Below are 17,204 nucleotides of genomic sequence, written 5' to 3'. Positions count from 1 at the left end.
TAGCCAAATAGTGCTCAATATTACTAATATCCAGTTAAACGTATCTGGTTATTCAATCATTTTTTGTAATTTTAGTCTGGGTCAATTTGTTTTCTATTTTGTATGATGATGATGTTGATATTTGTTTGTTGCAAAGTTTATTTTTCTGATTATTCCCTGTGTTTTACTTGTAAGCCATTTAAAATGTTTGATGAAATTTTTTTTAATTTCCAGCTCAACAGAAACTGATAAGAATTAGAAGGACATTCTCAACCCTTTTTGTGTCTGTCTAGGGGGCAAAAGAACCCTCTGAAAACTTAATAGAATGGAGTAAAAACTTTGCATGGTGGAAAAAGCAGTAAAAAGTGACAAGAAGTTTGAAATGGACCAGAGTGGGCTCGGGGTTTCAAAGAAATAAGTCCCCCCCCCCCCCCCCCCCCAAAAAAAAAGATGGATTGATTCATTTCCATGGGAAAAGCAGTTCTAGCTTCTGACGCATAGAAACTTAGGGCTCCTTTTACTAAGCTGAGGTAGTGATTCCTGGCGCGGCAAATGCAACAAAGCCCATTCAATTCCTATGGGATTTATCACATTTGACTCACACGAATCACTACCGTGGTTTTGTAAAAGGAGTCCTTAGAGTGAAACATAGCAGCTAGGGAATTCCCCACACTTCCAAAACTACTCTCATAGTTACCTCACCACTCCCAAACTGCCTCTACAACTACCCAATGCACCATTCCAACTGCCCCATGAACCCCACAGCTACTCACTTACTCCACTTCCATTTTACTTCTCAACACCCTACTTACACCACTCCCTCATTCCACAAAACTAAACCTACTCTCTCATCAAGAAAGACATCTCCTCAGCACAGCTACACACACACACATGTGGCAGGGTTGGAAAGAATTCCATGAGCCATGCTTCATATGCTTTCCCCACTTGTAAATAAAACAGCTTTCCTAAAGAAAGAACCATGCACATTTTATCTAAAATATTCAGAAAGGCAGTTCTAACAAATAAGACGGCTCCTATGCTACCTACAAACTTCTGCAATTAAGACACAGAACACTTTCAAATTACATACTTCATTAGGGACTCTTCCATGCACTTTACTCGTAGAAGTGCTTCATCTCTCTCCTCATTGGCTAATCTCAGTCTGGCCATGACAGCTTTATCACGTTCCCGTTGAGCAAGGTAGACTTCTTCAACTAGAGCTGTAAAAATATAACCATCATCAACAACACAAACTGTAAAGAGTTAAAGGGAGGTAGCACACAATCAGGCAACAAGGAAAAAAGATTAAGGTTCAGTGTAAGTGCTGGTGCCTAAATTTTAGGTGTGCCAAAACCGTATACGCCCAGATTCTATGTATCACGCCAGGCATTCCGCACCAAAATCCAAGCATATTATATAACAATGCGTATAACTTAATTGGCTTTAACAAACCAATCAGCATTGATAACAATGCTTAACAAGCAATTATAAGCACTAATTGGAAATAATTAAAATTTACGTGCATAACTCTCTAAGCATATTCTGTAATGCACTACGCCTATATTCTAATTCACACATCCCAAAAGGGGCATGGCTCTGGGTGGGGAAATAGGTGTGTCGTGGGTGTTCTGAAAAACTACGTGCATGGTTATAGAATACACCTGCTCCGTGCGTAATTTAGGCACTGATATTTTCACCAAGTTTTACTTGGCGCTAATGACCGCAAGTGCTCATCGTTATTCTATATACCGCACAGAAATTTAAGCCTATTCTATAAAATGTAGGTGTACTTTATGGAATACGCATAAGTGTATTTTTTTTTTCTGCACAGATGTTTCAGGCGTCACATATAGAATCTCCCCCATATGCTAGAAATCTATAACAGAATTTAGGCACCTAGGTTCCGTTACAGAATAGGCTCTGTCTACCCTCAGGGTGCCTAACATAGAATTTCCCTCTATATTTACAAATCCAAACTTCAACCAGCTTTGTCTTCAGGAATGACTTCTTTATACATGTATTAAGCTATAAAGTTATTTTTTATTTATCTGAGTTTGATAGACTGCTATTCGTGTCCAGCATCATAGCAGTTTACAAAGCCAGTAAATTATCGCATCAGACATTCCAAACATCAGACAAACCATAAAAGTGTGGGGGGGAGGGGGGGAGGAAGATATGTATAGCGCAATAACTTCCAATGAGATTGAACAACAAGTAACTGTAGGATGAAATAAAAGGAAAATTAGGAAAAAGTAGAACAATACCCATCCATTGAATTAGAACAGCAGGAAAATGATAATACAAGTATATATAGGATCATACTACTATAAATCACTTCTATAGCGCTACCAGTCGTACGCAGTGCTTCCTTCATACTGTCATGCTACTATCATGACTCCAGGTCTGGATCATTGTCGGGCGCAGCGGGAGATGACGTCCCTGAGCCTGGATCACAGACGGCAAGCAGCGGGAGACAACGCCCATCACGGGACCTGCAGCATCAGCACCGATGTGTCTTGGATGACATCAGATGCCATCGGTGCATTTAAGCCCGGCTTTCTGGGACCTAGACTCTCTTGTGTCAAAGCTGCCCTGCCTAACTTCCTGCAACCTTCGGGTCCTGAGACGCCCTTCCTGCTATGTGGGTCCCAGCTCTGCTTTTCGCTGTCCATCAGTGTGTCTGTGTGAGTGGGTTTCAGGTTTGCTGGGTTCCAGTGCAATAATTCACTGCTTGTGTGTATTGGTTCCAGCCTTGCTTTGCCTTTTTGAATGATCGGGTTCCAGTGCAGCAGTCCGCTGCTTGTGTGTATCTGTTCCAGCCTTGCTTTGCTTTTTTGAATGATTGGGATCCAGTGCAGCAGTTCACTGCTTATGTATATTGGTTCCAGCCATGCTTTGCCTTTTTGAGTGATTGGGTTCCAGTGCAGCAGTCTGCTGCTTGTATGAATCGGTCTCAGCTGTGCTTTGCCTTGTTTGTGTGGTAGTTCTTGTGCAGCAGACCACTGCTTGCGAGTACCAGTCCCAGCCTTGGTTTGCTGGAACTCTTTCCGTGTGTCTTTGTGCAGTTGGCCGCTGCTTAGCCTTCCAGTTCCAGATTCTCTTTTCTTGCTTTGGTACACATGGGTTCCAGTTTGGCCTTGCGGCCCAAGTGTGTTCCTGTATACTTGGGTTCCTGTTCGGCCTTGCAGCCCGTGTGAGTGTCTTCTTTCCAGCATTTCTTCTGGTCTTGAATTGAGTTTGGGCCTCCTTGTCTTTCCCAGCCTGGTTTCCTGCATCTGTCTTGGGGGACTCAGTCTGTTGTAGGTTCTTCCAGAGCACCAAGGGCTCACTCCCCAAGTCACAACACACATGCTGTGCGCACATGGTAGTGAATTTTGTGCAGTCAGCTTCCTACATGTAAAGTCAAGTTTTATATCTAGAAAGCCTTTCTAAAATTGCCCTCCATATCTACGCAAATGAACAGCAGCCTTAAATTTAAGAACCTAACATTTAGGATCTTAAATACGGGTGAATTTTCAGTTTAAAAAAATTGAGGTCAATATTCAGCAAAACAATCATCATTGTACTTTATACCTATAACTTATTGGGTCAATATTCAGCCACCACAATTGGCTTTTATTAATCTCTTGGGGCAGCAGTCAAAAAACATCAGATAGTGGCTGGTGCTGAATATCTGGATTATACATTCAAGAGCTGAATTTCACCACAGAATGTACAGCTGTTTTATTTTATTTATTTATTTAATGGGATTTATTTATCGCCTTTATGGAGAGATTCACCCGAGGTGATGTACAGTTAGACATAAAACTTACAATTTTGTTAACAGCATAACAATAGTAAAAGCAGTGCTTTTTTTGTGCCGGTACGCAACGGTACGGCGTACCGGCACCTTTTTCTCCTCCTGTCCTCCCCTCCCATTATTTCCAGCGATTCTCCGCCTCTCCCCTGCCCTCCCATCGATGTGCAGCAATTTTCCGTCCCTCCCCTGCTCTCACCTCTCCCATATCCAGTGATTCTTCGTCCCCCAGCGTCCTCCTTCACTGCCTGCCAGCCAGCGTCGGACTCAGAGGCGAACGGTGCAGGCAGCGATTGGCTGGCAGCATCGTAGCTTCCCTCTGCAAGTCCCGCCTATGTGTAAACAGGAAGTTGTAGGCAGGACTTGCAGAGGGAAGCTACGACGCTGCCAGACAATCGCTGCCTGCACCATTCGCCTCTGAGTCCGACGCTGGCTGGCAGGCAGTGAAGGAGGACGGCTGGGGGATGAAGAATCGCTGGATATGGGAGAGGTGAGGGCAGGGGAGGGACGGAAAGTCGCTGCACGTCGATGGGAGGGCAGGGGAGAGGCGGAGAATCGCTGGAAATAATGGGAGGGAAGGGCAGGGGAGAGAGAATTGCTGGACATGGGATGGGATGGGAGGGAAGGGCAAGGGAGAGAGAATTGCTGGACATGGGATGGGATGGGAGGGAAGGGCAGGGGAGACAGAATTGCTGGACATGGGATGGGAGGGAAGGGCAAGGGAGAGAGAATTGCTGGACATGGGATATGATGGGAGGGAAGGGCAGGGGAGAGAGAATTGCTGGACATGGGATGGGAGGGAAGGGCAAGGGAAAGAGAATTGCTGGACATGGGATGGGAGGGAAGGGCAGGGGAGAGAGAATTGCTGGACATGGGATGGGAGGGAAGGGCAGGGGAGAGAGAATTGCTGGAAATGGGAGGGAAGGGCAGGGGAGAGAGAATTGTTGGACATTGATGGGAGGGCAGGGATGAGATAATTGCTGGACATGGAGGGGAGAGGAGAATCACTGGATGGGGAGAGGAGGACAGGGATGAGAGAATTGCTGGACATGGAGGGGAGGGCAGGGAAGAGAGAATTGCTGGACATGGAGGGGAGAGAGGAGAATTGCTGAACGGGGAGGGGAGGACAGGGAAGAGAGAATTGCTGGACATGGATGAGAGGGGAGAGAGGAGAAATGCTAGAAATGGATGGAGAGGAGAGCAGGAGATAGAGGAGAATTGCTGGACATGGATGGATGGAGGAGTTGGCTAGGAGAGAGGAGAAATGCTGACTTGGATGGAGGAGAGGGGAAAGAGAATTATTGCTTTGTATGGATACAGAGGAGGGAAGAGAGATGAGAAATGCTAGACATGGATGGAGGGGAGGAGAGAGGAGAAGTGCTGGACATGAATGGAGGAGAGGAAAGAAAAAAGAAGATGCATATGGCTAGAGATGAGGGAAAGGGAAGAGGAGAAAAACTGCACATGGATGGAGAAAATAGGCAAAAGCTGGATCCATGTTATACCTCCTCCAGTCAATTCCATGGAGGAGGACCCAGCTTTTACTTATGGATGCAGGGCAACAAAAGAAGAAGAAAGGAGGAAAGTAAAGAAATACATGGAAAGGAAGCCCTGGAAACGGAGTTAAGAGAACAGATAGAGAGCAGCAGAATCAGAGACTGGGACCAATATGGATGGAAAAACAAAGTCACCAGACAACAAAGGTAGAAAAAAAAAATCATTTTATTTTCATTTTAGTGTTTGGAATTTGTCTTATTTTGCACTGGGTATACTGGAGCTGTAACAGCTTACAGAAATTATTTATAATGAAAAAAAAATCACATTATTTTTTTCTCCTATACTAGTATAATATTTTCAATGATGTCTGTTTATATGCGCCATGGCTGGTATAAGGGGTGTGGCTAAATAAAGCACTGAGTAAAAGAACCAAGAATAAACATAAATACAATAAATGAGGTAAACTTTAAAACAGTAAATTGAAACCTAAAGCGAATGCTACATACCTGTAGAAGGTATTCTCCGAGGACAGCAGGCTGATTGTTCTCACTGATGGGTGACGTCCACGGCAGCCCCTCCAATCGCGAATAGTCATCTGCATGGACTGCAGGGCTCCTGCCTCGGATGTGTTCTTCACCAGCCAATCGTCGAGATATGGGAACACGTGCACCCCCAGCCTGCGAAGCGCCGCTGCTACCACAGCTAGGCACTTTGTGAACACCCTGGGCGCAGAGGCGAGCCCAAAGGGTAGCACACAGTACTGGAAGTGGCGTGTGCCCAGCTGAAATCGCAGATACTGTCTGTGAGCTGGCAGTATCGGGATGTGTGTGTAGGCATCCTTCAAGTCCAGAGAGCATAGCCAATCGTTTTGCTGAATCATGGGGAGAAGGGTGCCCAGGGAAAGCATCCTGAACTTTTCTTTTACGAGATATTTGTTCAGGGCCCTTAGGTCTAGGATGGGACGCATCCCCCCTGTTTTCTTTTCCACAAGGAAGTACCTGGAATAGAATCCCAGCCCTTCTTGCCCGGATGGCACGGGCTCGACCGCATTGGCGCTGAGAAGGGCGGAGAGTTCCTCTGCAAGTACCTTCTTGTGCTGGAAGCTGTAAGATTGAGCTCCCGGTGGACAATTTGGAGGTTTTGAGGCCAAATTGAGGGTGTATCCCTGCCGGACTATTTGCAGAACCCACTGATCGGAGGTTATGAGAGGCCACCTTTGGTGAAAAGCTTTCAACCTCCCCCCGACTGGCAGGTCGCCCGGCACGGACACTTGGATGTCGGCTATGCTCTGCTGGAGCCAGTCAAAAGCTCGCCCCTTGCTTTTGCTGGGGAGCCGCGGGGCCTTGCTGAGGCGCACGCTGCTGACGAGAGCGAGCGCGCTGGGGCTTAGCCTGGGCCACAGGCTGTCGGGAAGGAGGATTGTACCTACGCTTGCCAGAAGTATAGGGAACAGTCTTCCTTCCCCCGAAAAATCGTCTACCTGTAGAGGTAGAAGCTGAAGGCTGCCGGCGGGCGAACTTGTCGAATGCGGTGTCCCGCTGGTGGAGAGACTCTACCACCTGTTCGACTTTTTCGCCAAAAATGTTGTCCGCACGGCAAGGCGAGTCCGCAATCCGCTGCTGGAGTCTATTCTCCATGTCGGCGGCACGCAGCCATGAGAGCCTGCGCATCACCACACCTTGAGCAGCGGCCCTGGACGCAACATCAAAAGTGTCATAAACTCCTCTGGCCAGGAATTTTCTGCACGCCTTCAGCTGCCTGACCACCTCCTGAAAAGGCTTGGCTTGCTCGGGGGGAAGAGCATCAACCAAGCCCGCCAACTGCCGCACATTGTTCCGCATGTGGATGCTCGTGTAGAGCTGGTAAGACTGGATCTTGGACACGAGCATAGAGGAATGGTAGGCCTTCCTCCCAAAGGAGTCTAAGGTTCTAGCGTCTTTGCCCGGGGGCGCCGAAGCATGTTCCCTAGAACTCTTAGCCTTCTTTAGGGCCAGATCCACAACTCCAGAATCATGAGGCAACTGCGTGCGCATCAGCTCTGGGTCCCCATGGATCCGGTACTGGGACTCAATCTTCTTGGGGATGTGGGGATTACTTAATGGCTTGGTCCAGTTCGCAAGCAATGTCTTTTTCAGGACATGGTGCAAGGGAACAGTGGACGCTTCCTTAGGTGGAGAAGGATAGTCCAGGAGCTCAAACATTTCAGCCCTGGGCTCGTCCTCCACAACCACCGGGAAGGGGATGGCCGTAGACATCTCCCGGACAAAGGAGGCAAAAGACAGACTCTCGGGAGGAGAAAGCTGTCTCTCAGGAGAGGGAGTGGGATCAGACGGAAGACCCTCAGACTCCTCGTCAGAGAAATATCTGGGATCTTCCTCTTCCTCCCACGAGGCCTCACCCTCGGTGTCAGACACAAGTTCACGGACCTGTGTCTGCAACCTCGCCCTGCTCGACTCTGTGGAGCCACGTCCACGATGGGGGCGTCGAGAGGTAGACTCCCTGGCCCGCATCGGCGAAGCTCCCTCCGCCGACGTAGTCGGGGAGCCTTCCTGGGAGGTGGCCGCGGTCGGCACCGCACGCGGTACCGACGTCGGGGACCTCAACCTGGGCGATGGGCCAGCCGGCGCCACGCTCGACGGTACCGGAGGCGCAAGCACCGCCGGTACCGGAGGGGTAGGGCGCAACAGCTCTCCCAGAATCTCTGGGAGAACGGCCCGGAGGCTCTCGTTTAGAGTGGCTGCGGAGAAAGGCTGAGAGGTCGATGCAGGCGTCGATGTCAGAACCTGTTCCGGGCGTGGAGGCTGTTCCGGGCTGTCCAGAGCGGAGCGCATCGACACCTCCTGAACAGAGGGTGAGCGGTCCTCTCGGTGCCGATGCCTGCTGGGTGCCGAATCCCTCGGCGACCCAGAGCTCTCGGTGCCGACACGGGGAGGAGACCGGTGTCGATGCTTCTTCGATTTCTTCCGAAGCATGTCACCGGAGCTCCCCGGCACCGACGAGGAGGACGTCGAATCCATCCGTCGCTTCCTCGGGGCCGAGACTGAAGAAGGTCGATCTCGGGGGGGCTGTACCGCAGGAGCCCTCGGGGTAGGAGGAGACCCACCCGAGGGCTCACCGCCACCAGCAGGGGAATGGACAGCCCTCACCTGCACTCCACCCGATGCACCACCGTCCGACGACATCAGCAGACGAGGTCCTGGTACCACCGACGTCGATGCAGCTATCCGATGTCTCGGCGCCGATGCAGAGGCCCGATGCCTCGATGCACTCGATGCAGGGGCGGCCGAGGAAGATGGTCTGGACGCTGACGACGTCGATGCACTCGAAGATCCCGGTGCCGATGCCGACGAAGAGCCCGAGAACAACACGTTCCACTGGGCTAGTCTCGCTACCTGAGTCCGCCTTTGAAGCAGGGAACACAGACTACAGTTCTGAGGGCGGTGCTCGGCCCCCAGACACTGAAGACACGACGAGTGTCGATCAGTGAGCGAGATAACCCGGGCGCACTGGGTGCACTTCTTGAAGCCGCTGGAAGGCTTCGATGTCATGGGCGGAAAAATCACGCCGGCGAAATCAAAAGCCGAAATGGCGAAATTTGGAGCACCAAAATTTAGAGGGAGAAAAAAATCTCGACCGAGGCCGAAAAGAGGCCTACCCCGACGACGAAAGAAAACTTACCGGGGCAAAAAAGCTAGAAGTACGGGGAGGATTTACACGAAACCCGGCGAGGGGTTTCCGGAGCACTTCCCGACTAGGACAAAGCTTTCCCGAAGGAAAAAAAAACACGTTCAAAACAAATTGGACGCGCGAGGTCGACTTTCCGGGGCTCGACACGGCGAAAACACGACCGTACCGAGTGCGGACAAAAGAAGACTGGCCGGCTCGAGCCGGTTTCGGGCGGGAAGACGGCCGCGCATGCGCGGTGCGCGCGGGCGCGCGAGGGCTAGCAAAGGACTTTGCTAGTGAAGTTTCCGATTGGAGGGGCTGCCGTGGACGTCACCCATCAGTGAGAACAAGCAGCCTGCTTGTCCTCGGAGAATAATAGAACTACCATGAAATTGTATCAAAAATATACACATTTAACAGCACTAGAATTCAAACACTAGAGATACAATACAACGTTAGTATAATACTAATGATGCACCTACTAAGCATGCATTAGAAAATTCAACTAACATAGATATGATGCTAAAGATTTTCTACAATACGGCTTACCATATAACTGAGGGACCAAGAACAGATATATGATGGGAACAAGATGATGGTATAGAGTCAGTTGGGATAATTTGTTAGTTAAACTCAAGGCAAGTTTATTGTATAGTTAAGCAAGAGATAAGCAACTGATCTAAGTTACAGTGTGTGTAGTAAGCTAGTCCAGGAGCAGAATGAGTATATAGTCAGTCACCCTATGTATTTATTTATTTATTTAGATTTTGCTCACACCTTTTTCAGTAGTAGCTCAAGGTGAACTACATTCAGGTACAGTGGATATTTCTCTGTCCCGGGAGGGCTCACAATCTAAGTTTGTGCCTGAGGCAATGGGGGGTTAAGTGACTTGCCCAAGATCACAAGGAGCAGCAGTGGGATTTGAACTGGCCATCTCTGGATTGCAAGACTGGTGCTCTAACCACTAGGCCACTCCTCCATTAAAGGTTTGGGAGAAGAACCAGGCTTTCACCTGCTTCATGAAGTAGAGGTAGTCTTGAGTTATATGTAGCCCCTCTGGGAGTAAATTCCAGAATGTGGGGGCTACTCCTGAGAAGGCTTGCTGGTGGGTATCACATTGCACAATTTCTTTGATAAGGGTACAGATAGTGATGATCCTTGAGAGGAACTTAGAGGTCTTAAAGGTGTGTAAAGGGTTAACTTATTCTTTAAGTACTCTGGCCCATTTTGTCTAAGGGCCTTAAAAATCAAACACATAGTTTTAAATTTAGCCCTGTAAATTTAATCCTCTCCCCAAAATATTCCTCTTCTTCCAATGCCCAACCTTGGCTGGTTTGCTAATAAAATGGCCAAAGTTATATATAGATCCATCAGCAATGTTTTTAAAAGAAAGCAGCATGGCCAACCGTATAAGTGCTTTTGAATATCTTAAGTTCTGCTGAAAACAGGCACCTAAACTTAGTTATTTAAACTTAAGAGTTCAGCTTTAAAAAATTTAACACACCCATTAATAATAGTATGCAACTGGTATTAGGATATGCACGATGCTTATAGGACAGCTTCTATTTGTCAGTAGATTAATTTTCCCAGACATTGGTCATTATCTACGATGTCTCAATTTAGGGGATCATAAAAACATGATGGCAGATAAAAGCCAAATGGACAATCTGCAGCATCCACTATCTCCTCCTTTCCCTAAAATATTCCACTTTCTTGCATTCAGACACAGTCTTCATCACCATCACCAGGAGACTATTCCACACATCCACCACCCTTTCCATAAAAAAGTATTTCCTTAGATTACTCCCGAGCCTATAACTTCTTAACTTCATCCTGTGCCCTCTTATTCCGGAGTTTTCCTTCATTTGAAAAAGCCTCACCTCCTGTACATTAATGCCACAGAGATATTTAAACATCTCTATCATATCTCTTCTCTCCTGCCTTTCTTCCAGAGTATACATATTGAGGTCTATAAGTCTGATCCCATATACTTTATGACAGAATCCACTGACTAATTATGTAGCCACCCTCTGGCAGACTCCATCCTGTTTATGTATTTTTGTAGATATGGTCTCCAGAATTGCACAGAGTATTTTAAATGGGGCCTCACCAGAGACATATACAAGGGCATTACCACCTTTTTTCCTGCTGGCCATTCCTCTCCCTATGAACCCAAGCATCATTCTCACTTTGAGCATCACCTTTTCTACCTGTTCGGTCCCCTTGAGATCATCAGATGCATTCACCCTCAAGTCCTGCTCTACTTTTGTACACAGAAGTACTTCACCCCCTACATTTTTCATTCCCTTGGATTTTTGCAACCCAAGGGCATGACCCTCCATTTTTTAGCATTAAATCTTAGTTCCCAATTTCTGGGGCATTCTTCAAGCTTTGCTAGATCCCTCCTCATGCTATCCACATCCTCTGGGGTGTCTACCCTATTTACAGAATTTGGTATCATCCGCAAGAGACAAACCTTACCAGGCAGTTCTTCCACAATATCACTCACAAAGATATTAAAAGAGTTGGCCAAAGGACAGATCTCCGTGGCATACCACTGATAACATCCTTTTCCTCAGAATGAACTCCATTTACCACTACCCTCTGTCTCCTTCCCTTAATCAGTTTTTAACCTAGTCAGTGACTTTAAGGCACATACGGAGGGCACTCAGTTTATTTATCAGTCACCTTTGCAGAACCATGTAAAAGGATTTGCTAAAATCCAACTATGCCACATCTAATGCTCCTCCCATAGCCAACTGTTTGATCACCCAGTCAAAGAAATCAATCAGATTTGTATGACAAGACCTACCTCTAGTAGAACCATGCTGCCTCAGATCCTGCAGTCCATTCGATTCTAAAAACCTCACAATCCTCTGCTTAGAAGCATCTCCATTAGTTTACTCACCACTAACAGGCCTGTAATTCCCAACCTCCTCCTTACTTCTGCTCTTGTGCAGAGGGAGCACATCTGCCCTTTTCCAGTCCTCCAGGACCACTCCAGACTCCCAAACTCCAAAGAAGCACTGAAAATGTCAGACAATAGAGCAACCATAATTTCTCCGAGTTCCTTGAGTATCCCCAGATGTATCCCATCAGGCCCCATCGCTTTGTCTCTTTTTAGTTTAGACAGCTCCTCATGAACACATATCCATTCTGACTAGCATTTGTTTTCTGTAGTCCTAACCCTAGCCCTTCAGCCGTGAACATAGAACAGAAATAACTGTTAAGAGTTCAGCTTTATTCTTATCAGCTTCTACATATTCCTCCCCTTCACCCTTTAATAACACTTAACAACAATTTCTTTGAGGGCATGCATTTTCTCTGCCTTGTCCCCTGTCACACTCCTTTCTTCCTTCTCTCAGGATCTGAGTTCATCAGCCTTGAATTTTAAGCCAATACCAAACAATAAGCGACTTGAACCCAGGACTGTGCAACATCAGTACTGCCAAAAGACAATTTCAACAGAACCTGATGGCATTTCTGGCATTTAAAAAATTATTATTCAAAGGGAGCGTCCAAATAATACATCTGCAATAAAACTAAAGTATATTTGTAGATGGAGGGAGTGTTCTTTTGAACACTCCCTCCTTCTACTGTTCTACTCCCTCCTTCAACTATTGAGCTATGTATTTTACCTCATTAAACCAGCCCTATATTTCACTATAATAAACTTAACAAGTACAAATTCTTTTTAGATCATTTGGAAAAGAAAACCCGTTCGTAAACACTTTGCTTTTTGCAAGGTAACCTGCAATTACAAAGTTCACAAAGAAGATCAATAAAGCATTTTAGCTGGAATTTGCACATTAAACACCCACAGCTCTAATGCAAATTATGCCAGAATGAAGAAAGCAAATAGTCAATGCCACTTTCACTTTTATGAAATGTAAAATCTGCTGTTAATTGCATCTGGTATGTCGCACAAACTTTTCGTCTTAACTATTAGAAGCTTTCATTTAAAAAAAAATCATTAGAGATTCCCTTTCTTTGACTTGTATAAATTTCAATATTTGTTCAGCAAAGGTTCACAGCAGTTAAATTACTTTAACAAATATTATTAGCTACTGTGTAAGCCAACCAAGTAAAATACTTATATTGCAGGTAAAACAAATCATTGGCTGTTTACAATAATATTTGTATATCTCCATTTTTAAACAAGCTTATCAAATATCCTATAATTCTTAGTCAAATGAGATTCAACAGAGATTTTTTTTTCCCCTTGAATACTCAAATTTGTTTAGTAAGCTAATTGTTTTCTAATATGGGCTAAGGTAAATATGAAGAAGGTGAACCAGACAGAGTTTGAGTTTACCAAGTCAAAGTAGTGTACATATTTTCTTAGTTAAACCTGATTCTGTTGGCAAACCCGAGAGCACTACACTTTTCCGCTAGCTATCCACTACAGGAAGGAGAGCACGTTAGGAGTCTGTCTACTACAGGTTAAATATTGGTTCACGGTTTGAAAAACAAGGTAGGATTCACCTTCACCTTCTTTCCACTTCCTTTCCTATAACCCTTAATATGAAATTTTGTTTGCTCACTTCCTGTAGAGCTCATCTGTGTAAATAAGGCAATAGCATATATGTGTGCAAAAAGGCAAGCTGAAAGGAAGGAGACATTTTTTCAGGATTTAACATTTCTACCTGACTCTACAGCTTTATTCGTGCATCACTTTTAGGAATTCTGTGGGGGGGTTTTCTCCTCAGAGATCTGGCTGCTTGAAGAGCAAATGTATTTCTGTGACAGGTTAATTCCTTAAGAAGGTGCCTAGTATTACTTTCCATTTTCTGCATGTATTCTTAATTAGAGATTGTTTTATCTTTCGGCATTCATTTTTATAAGTTTGGAAAAGTTAGTCAGAGCTGGAACTTTCCATGATTTTTTTCCTGATCTCCCCAGTTAAAGAACTGGGGATATCTGAACAAAATACCAATGTAAACAGGCGCTTTGGGTGTGCAAATGGGGCGCATCTCAGGATCAGCCGGATGGTCATGCATGGCAGGGTGTTCTGTCCTAACCTAGACCATCAATGTTAAGAGGTAAACAAGATGATGGAGAGAGTTAGGGAAAGGCTATAAATTAACCATTTTCATGACCTTCAATAGTTTCACCCTCTCAAATCGCTTCAAGGCTGATGTAATAAGATAGCACAAAAATCCACAGTAAAAAATTAGCACCGATTTTTTAACTACTGTGATTTTAAAAAAAAAGTTTACTTCATATCCATGGTACAAGGTAATTAAAAGTTCAGTGCTCTACAGGACACGAATAAAAATGTATGGAAAACTTTGAGGCATTATTTAGAAAGAACACAGACAACAGAATTGGAGACACTCTTTTTGTGTGAGAATCCATACTGCTAGCTGCTGAGCTGTTTTCTTTGTTGCTTTTGGTTTAGACTAATCTGCTATTAGGATTTTGTGCCATTTGGGACCCTAATAGTTGTTAACCCCTGATGCAGCCTCTAGAGGTGAAATGTGACCATGTCGGGTTGCGTTTTAAAATGGTAAGAATCTTTTAATTTTTTTTATTTATATTTCTTCATATTTTACAACAATAATACAAGAACACTTGAAAGGATAGTGACTTTTATAAGGTAAACAAATAAGAAGAAAGAAAAAAAGGAAAAACAATTTTTTTAACTTATATTCAATATTATCACTCAAGTCCAGAAATAGAGGATCCAAGATTTCAAAACAGAGGAGATAAGAAATCAAATGAGGATATTTAGCATCTACGAAGAGGTTGGTATATTTTGTTTTGAGCTTCCTATAAGTCTCTTAGACGCAATAAAAGTTGAAAGCTGAGGTGGGTTCATAAATATATATTTAGTAGTACCAAATCTGATTATACACTTGCAGGAGTATCTAAAAAAAAAAGCTACCTCCTGCTTGCAAAACAGCCGTTTTCAATATGAGAAATTGCTTCCTTTTTTTTTTCGTTTCTCTCGACAAATTTGGAAATAAGGAAATACGTAAACCCAGAAATGGTTTTTCCTTATGTTTAAAAAACAATTGGAATAGCCATTGTTTATCTGGAACTAAAGCAACGGTAGCTACTAATGTTGCCACCGTGGCTAATTCTGTATCTGATGTTTCCAAGAGAACTGAAATATCAATATTTTGATCATCTTGTTGTTGTTGGTCGGTTAATTCTTTTGGTAAATAATACACTTTTGTGAAAGGTGGTAAATTTGTCTCTGGTATACACAAAAATTTCTTGTAAATATCTTTTTAGCATATCACCTGGTTTCACCATTGGAATCATAGGAAAATTAATAAAACGAAGATTGTGACTTCTGGTATAATTCTCAAAATTTTCAGATTTAAATCTTAAGTTACAAACATCTTTCAAAATTGAAGATTGAAGATTATCCATTTTCATTACTTCTTGTTCCATTTTTTCTATTCGAGAAGTCATTTTGTCAGATTCAGTTTTTTGTTTCTCCATCTTTTGCTCTACCAAAGTTATTTTCTGAGTAAGATTAGATGTTTGCATTAGAAACATTTGCCCCAGTTGGGACATTAAATCCCATAATGAATCGAGCGTTACCTCAGACGGTTTGGTAGTAGTAAGTCCTATAGGAAAAATAATCTTCTGTTCAGCGTTCCTCTCTCGGTCCGAGTCTAAATTCCCCGCAGCTTCTTTGGTCAAACAAGTTTCTTCCAGAGGTACAGACAACCTCCTTCCCTCCGATTCAGTCTGTTGTAATTGAGTCCCCAGCAACATCGGCATTGATCCACTCTCTGGTGGCAATGCCGCGGCTCCTTGAAGCGGAGAACTAGTTATCAGCGGCTGCGGGGGTGGAGCTCTACCGTCGGGGCTCAGAATAGTGTCAGGCCCAAGAGACACTGACAGCTCCTCCATTTCGCCAGCGTCTCGTAGGGAACCACTCCCGACTTCATTGTCAGCCCCCTGCAGTCTCATGAACCGATCCATCGGTCCAGAAATTGTGGAAAGAGGTTGGGGGGCTCGAGCAGCAGCCTTCCCACGTCTTTTTGGCATTGTAAGGTAAGCAACTAGTTGCAAATGCGTGCCGCCATCTTGGATTGTCGCAGGCCACTTTTTTAGCGTAGCTTCTAAAATGGTAAGAATCTTTTAAGATGTGTGTTCAGCTTTTGTTTTCCTCTTCTGGATTTCTGTTTGTGTACAATTCCACTAATATTTTAGAACAGGATCTGCCGATGTAGAGCCTATTCTAATAAAAGCAGGAATGCATATCTAGGTCAGGCAGGAATAAATGTGTGGCTGGAGGAGCCATTTTAGAAAAAGAACTGTGGAAAAAATTGATGTAGGAAGCGTGAGTACATATGCCTACATATACAGGTTGAAAAATTACAGTCACACACGTGCAAGATTGCATGGGAATCACACAGGGGTGTAGCCATTTAGGTGTGGTAAATGGTACTCTATTACCACATCTTAGTAGCTACCCTCCCTCCAAATCACAATCATCACCTTCAGGTTCTTGCCTCATGATGATCTCAGCCCCCTAATCGCAATCTCTCCCTCTGAAAAGCCACTCCCCAAATCACATCCTCCCCACTCATAAGCCTCAACTCTCTCCAATCAGAATCCTCACTCTGATTCTTCACCCTCTCCAGATCCAATCTTGACAAGTCCCCTCCAAGTGCCTCCCCTGTAACTAAGCCCCTTCCTCTTGACCAAAATCCATCCCTCTCCCCATCTCCTTCACCCCCTGAGACCCTGTACCTACCCCAGAATCTAATTGGAGGTGATCCCTGGTGGTCTAGTGTCTCTAGAGAGAGAGAAGGCCCCCTCCACATCCACCCTGACAGTGCCAGCTTCAAAATGACATTGATGACCCTTCATATACAGTCCTGCTGCATCACTGGGGGAGCTATATATGTATAAGTGGCAAATATAGAAATATATGTTTGATTTCACTATATATAAATCTGTGTGCAGATCAGCATTCATAGAAGCAGCTAATTAGGGAGCCATCCTCTAAAACTGAAACTTTGTCCCTAGAAAGATGGGCTGAGCACATTAACCCCCCTCAACACTTCTTCAAGTCCCATGTCCAACATAGAAACTAGCTGAGGGGGGTGGGGAAGAAGGGGGTAGAGGCAGGGATTATGCACAACTACCAAGCAGTTTTAAATGCCAACAAGAAAAACTCTCAAGTGTAAACTGGAATTCAAAGATACATACGCTGTGAAAATCCACCTAGAACAAATCCAGAAAGAGAAAACCTTTTTTCTGCAATCTATGGAGGTTATTGTAGAAGGTTTACACACCG

General features: G+C 44.9%; 1 protein-coding gene across 1 annotated transcript in view; it reads right to left on the bottom strand.

Moving 5' to 3' along the window:
- MIPOL1 (mirror-image polydactyly 1) overlaps nt 1-17,204 on the bottom strand; it is a 794,108-nt gene that overhangs the window by 506,841 nt on the left and 270,063 nt on the right. Inside the window, exon 6 of the mRNA XM_030215153.1 lies at nt 1,070-1,199. Coding sequence (XP_030071013.1) covers nt 1,070-1,199 — 130 coding nt within the window. The remainder of the gene's footprint in view (nt 1-1,069; nt 1,200-17,204) is intronic.

This window comes from Microcaecilia unicolor, chromosome 9, assembly GCF_901765095.1.
Source record: "Microcaecilia unicolor chromosome 9, aMicUni1.1, whole genome shotgun sequence".
In the NCBI taxonomy this organism is placed as follows: Eukaryota; Metazoa; Chordata; class Amphibia; order Gymnophiona; family Siphonopidae; genus Microcaecilia; species Microcaecilia unicolor.
Note: the sequence above shows the minus strand (reverse complement) of the source record. Positions and strands in the feature narration are given on the sequence as shown.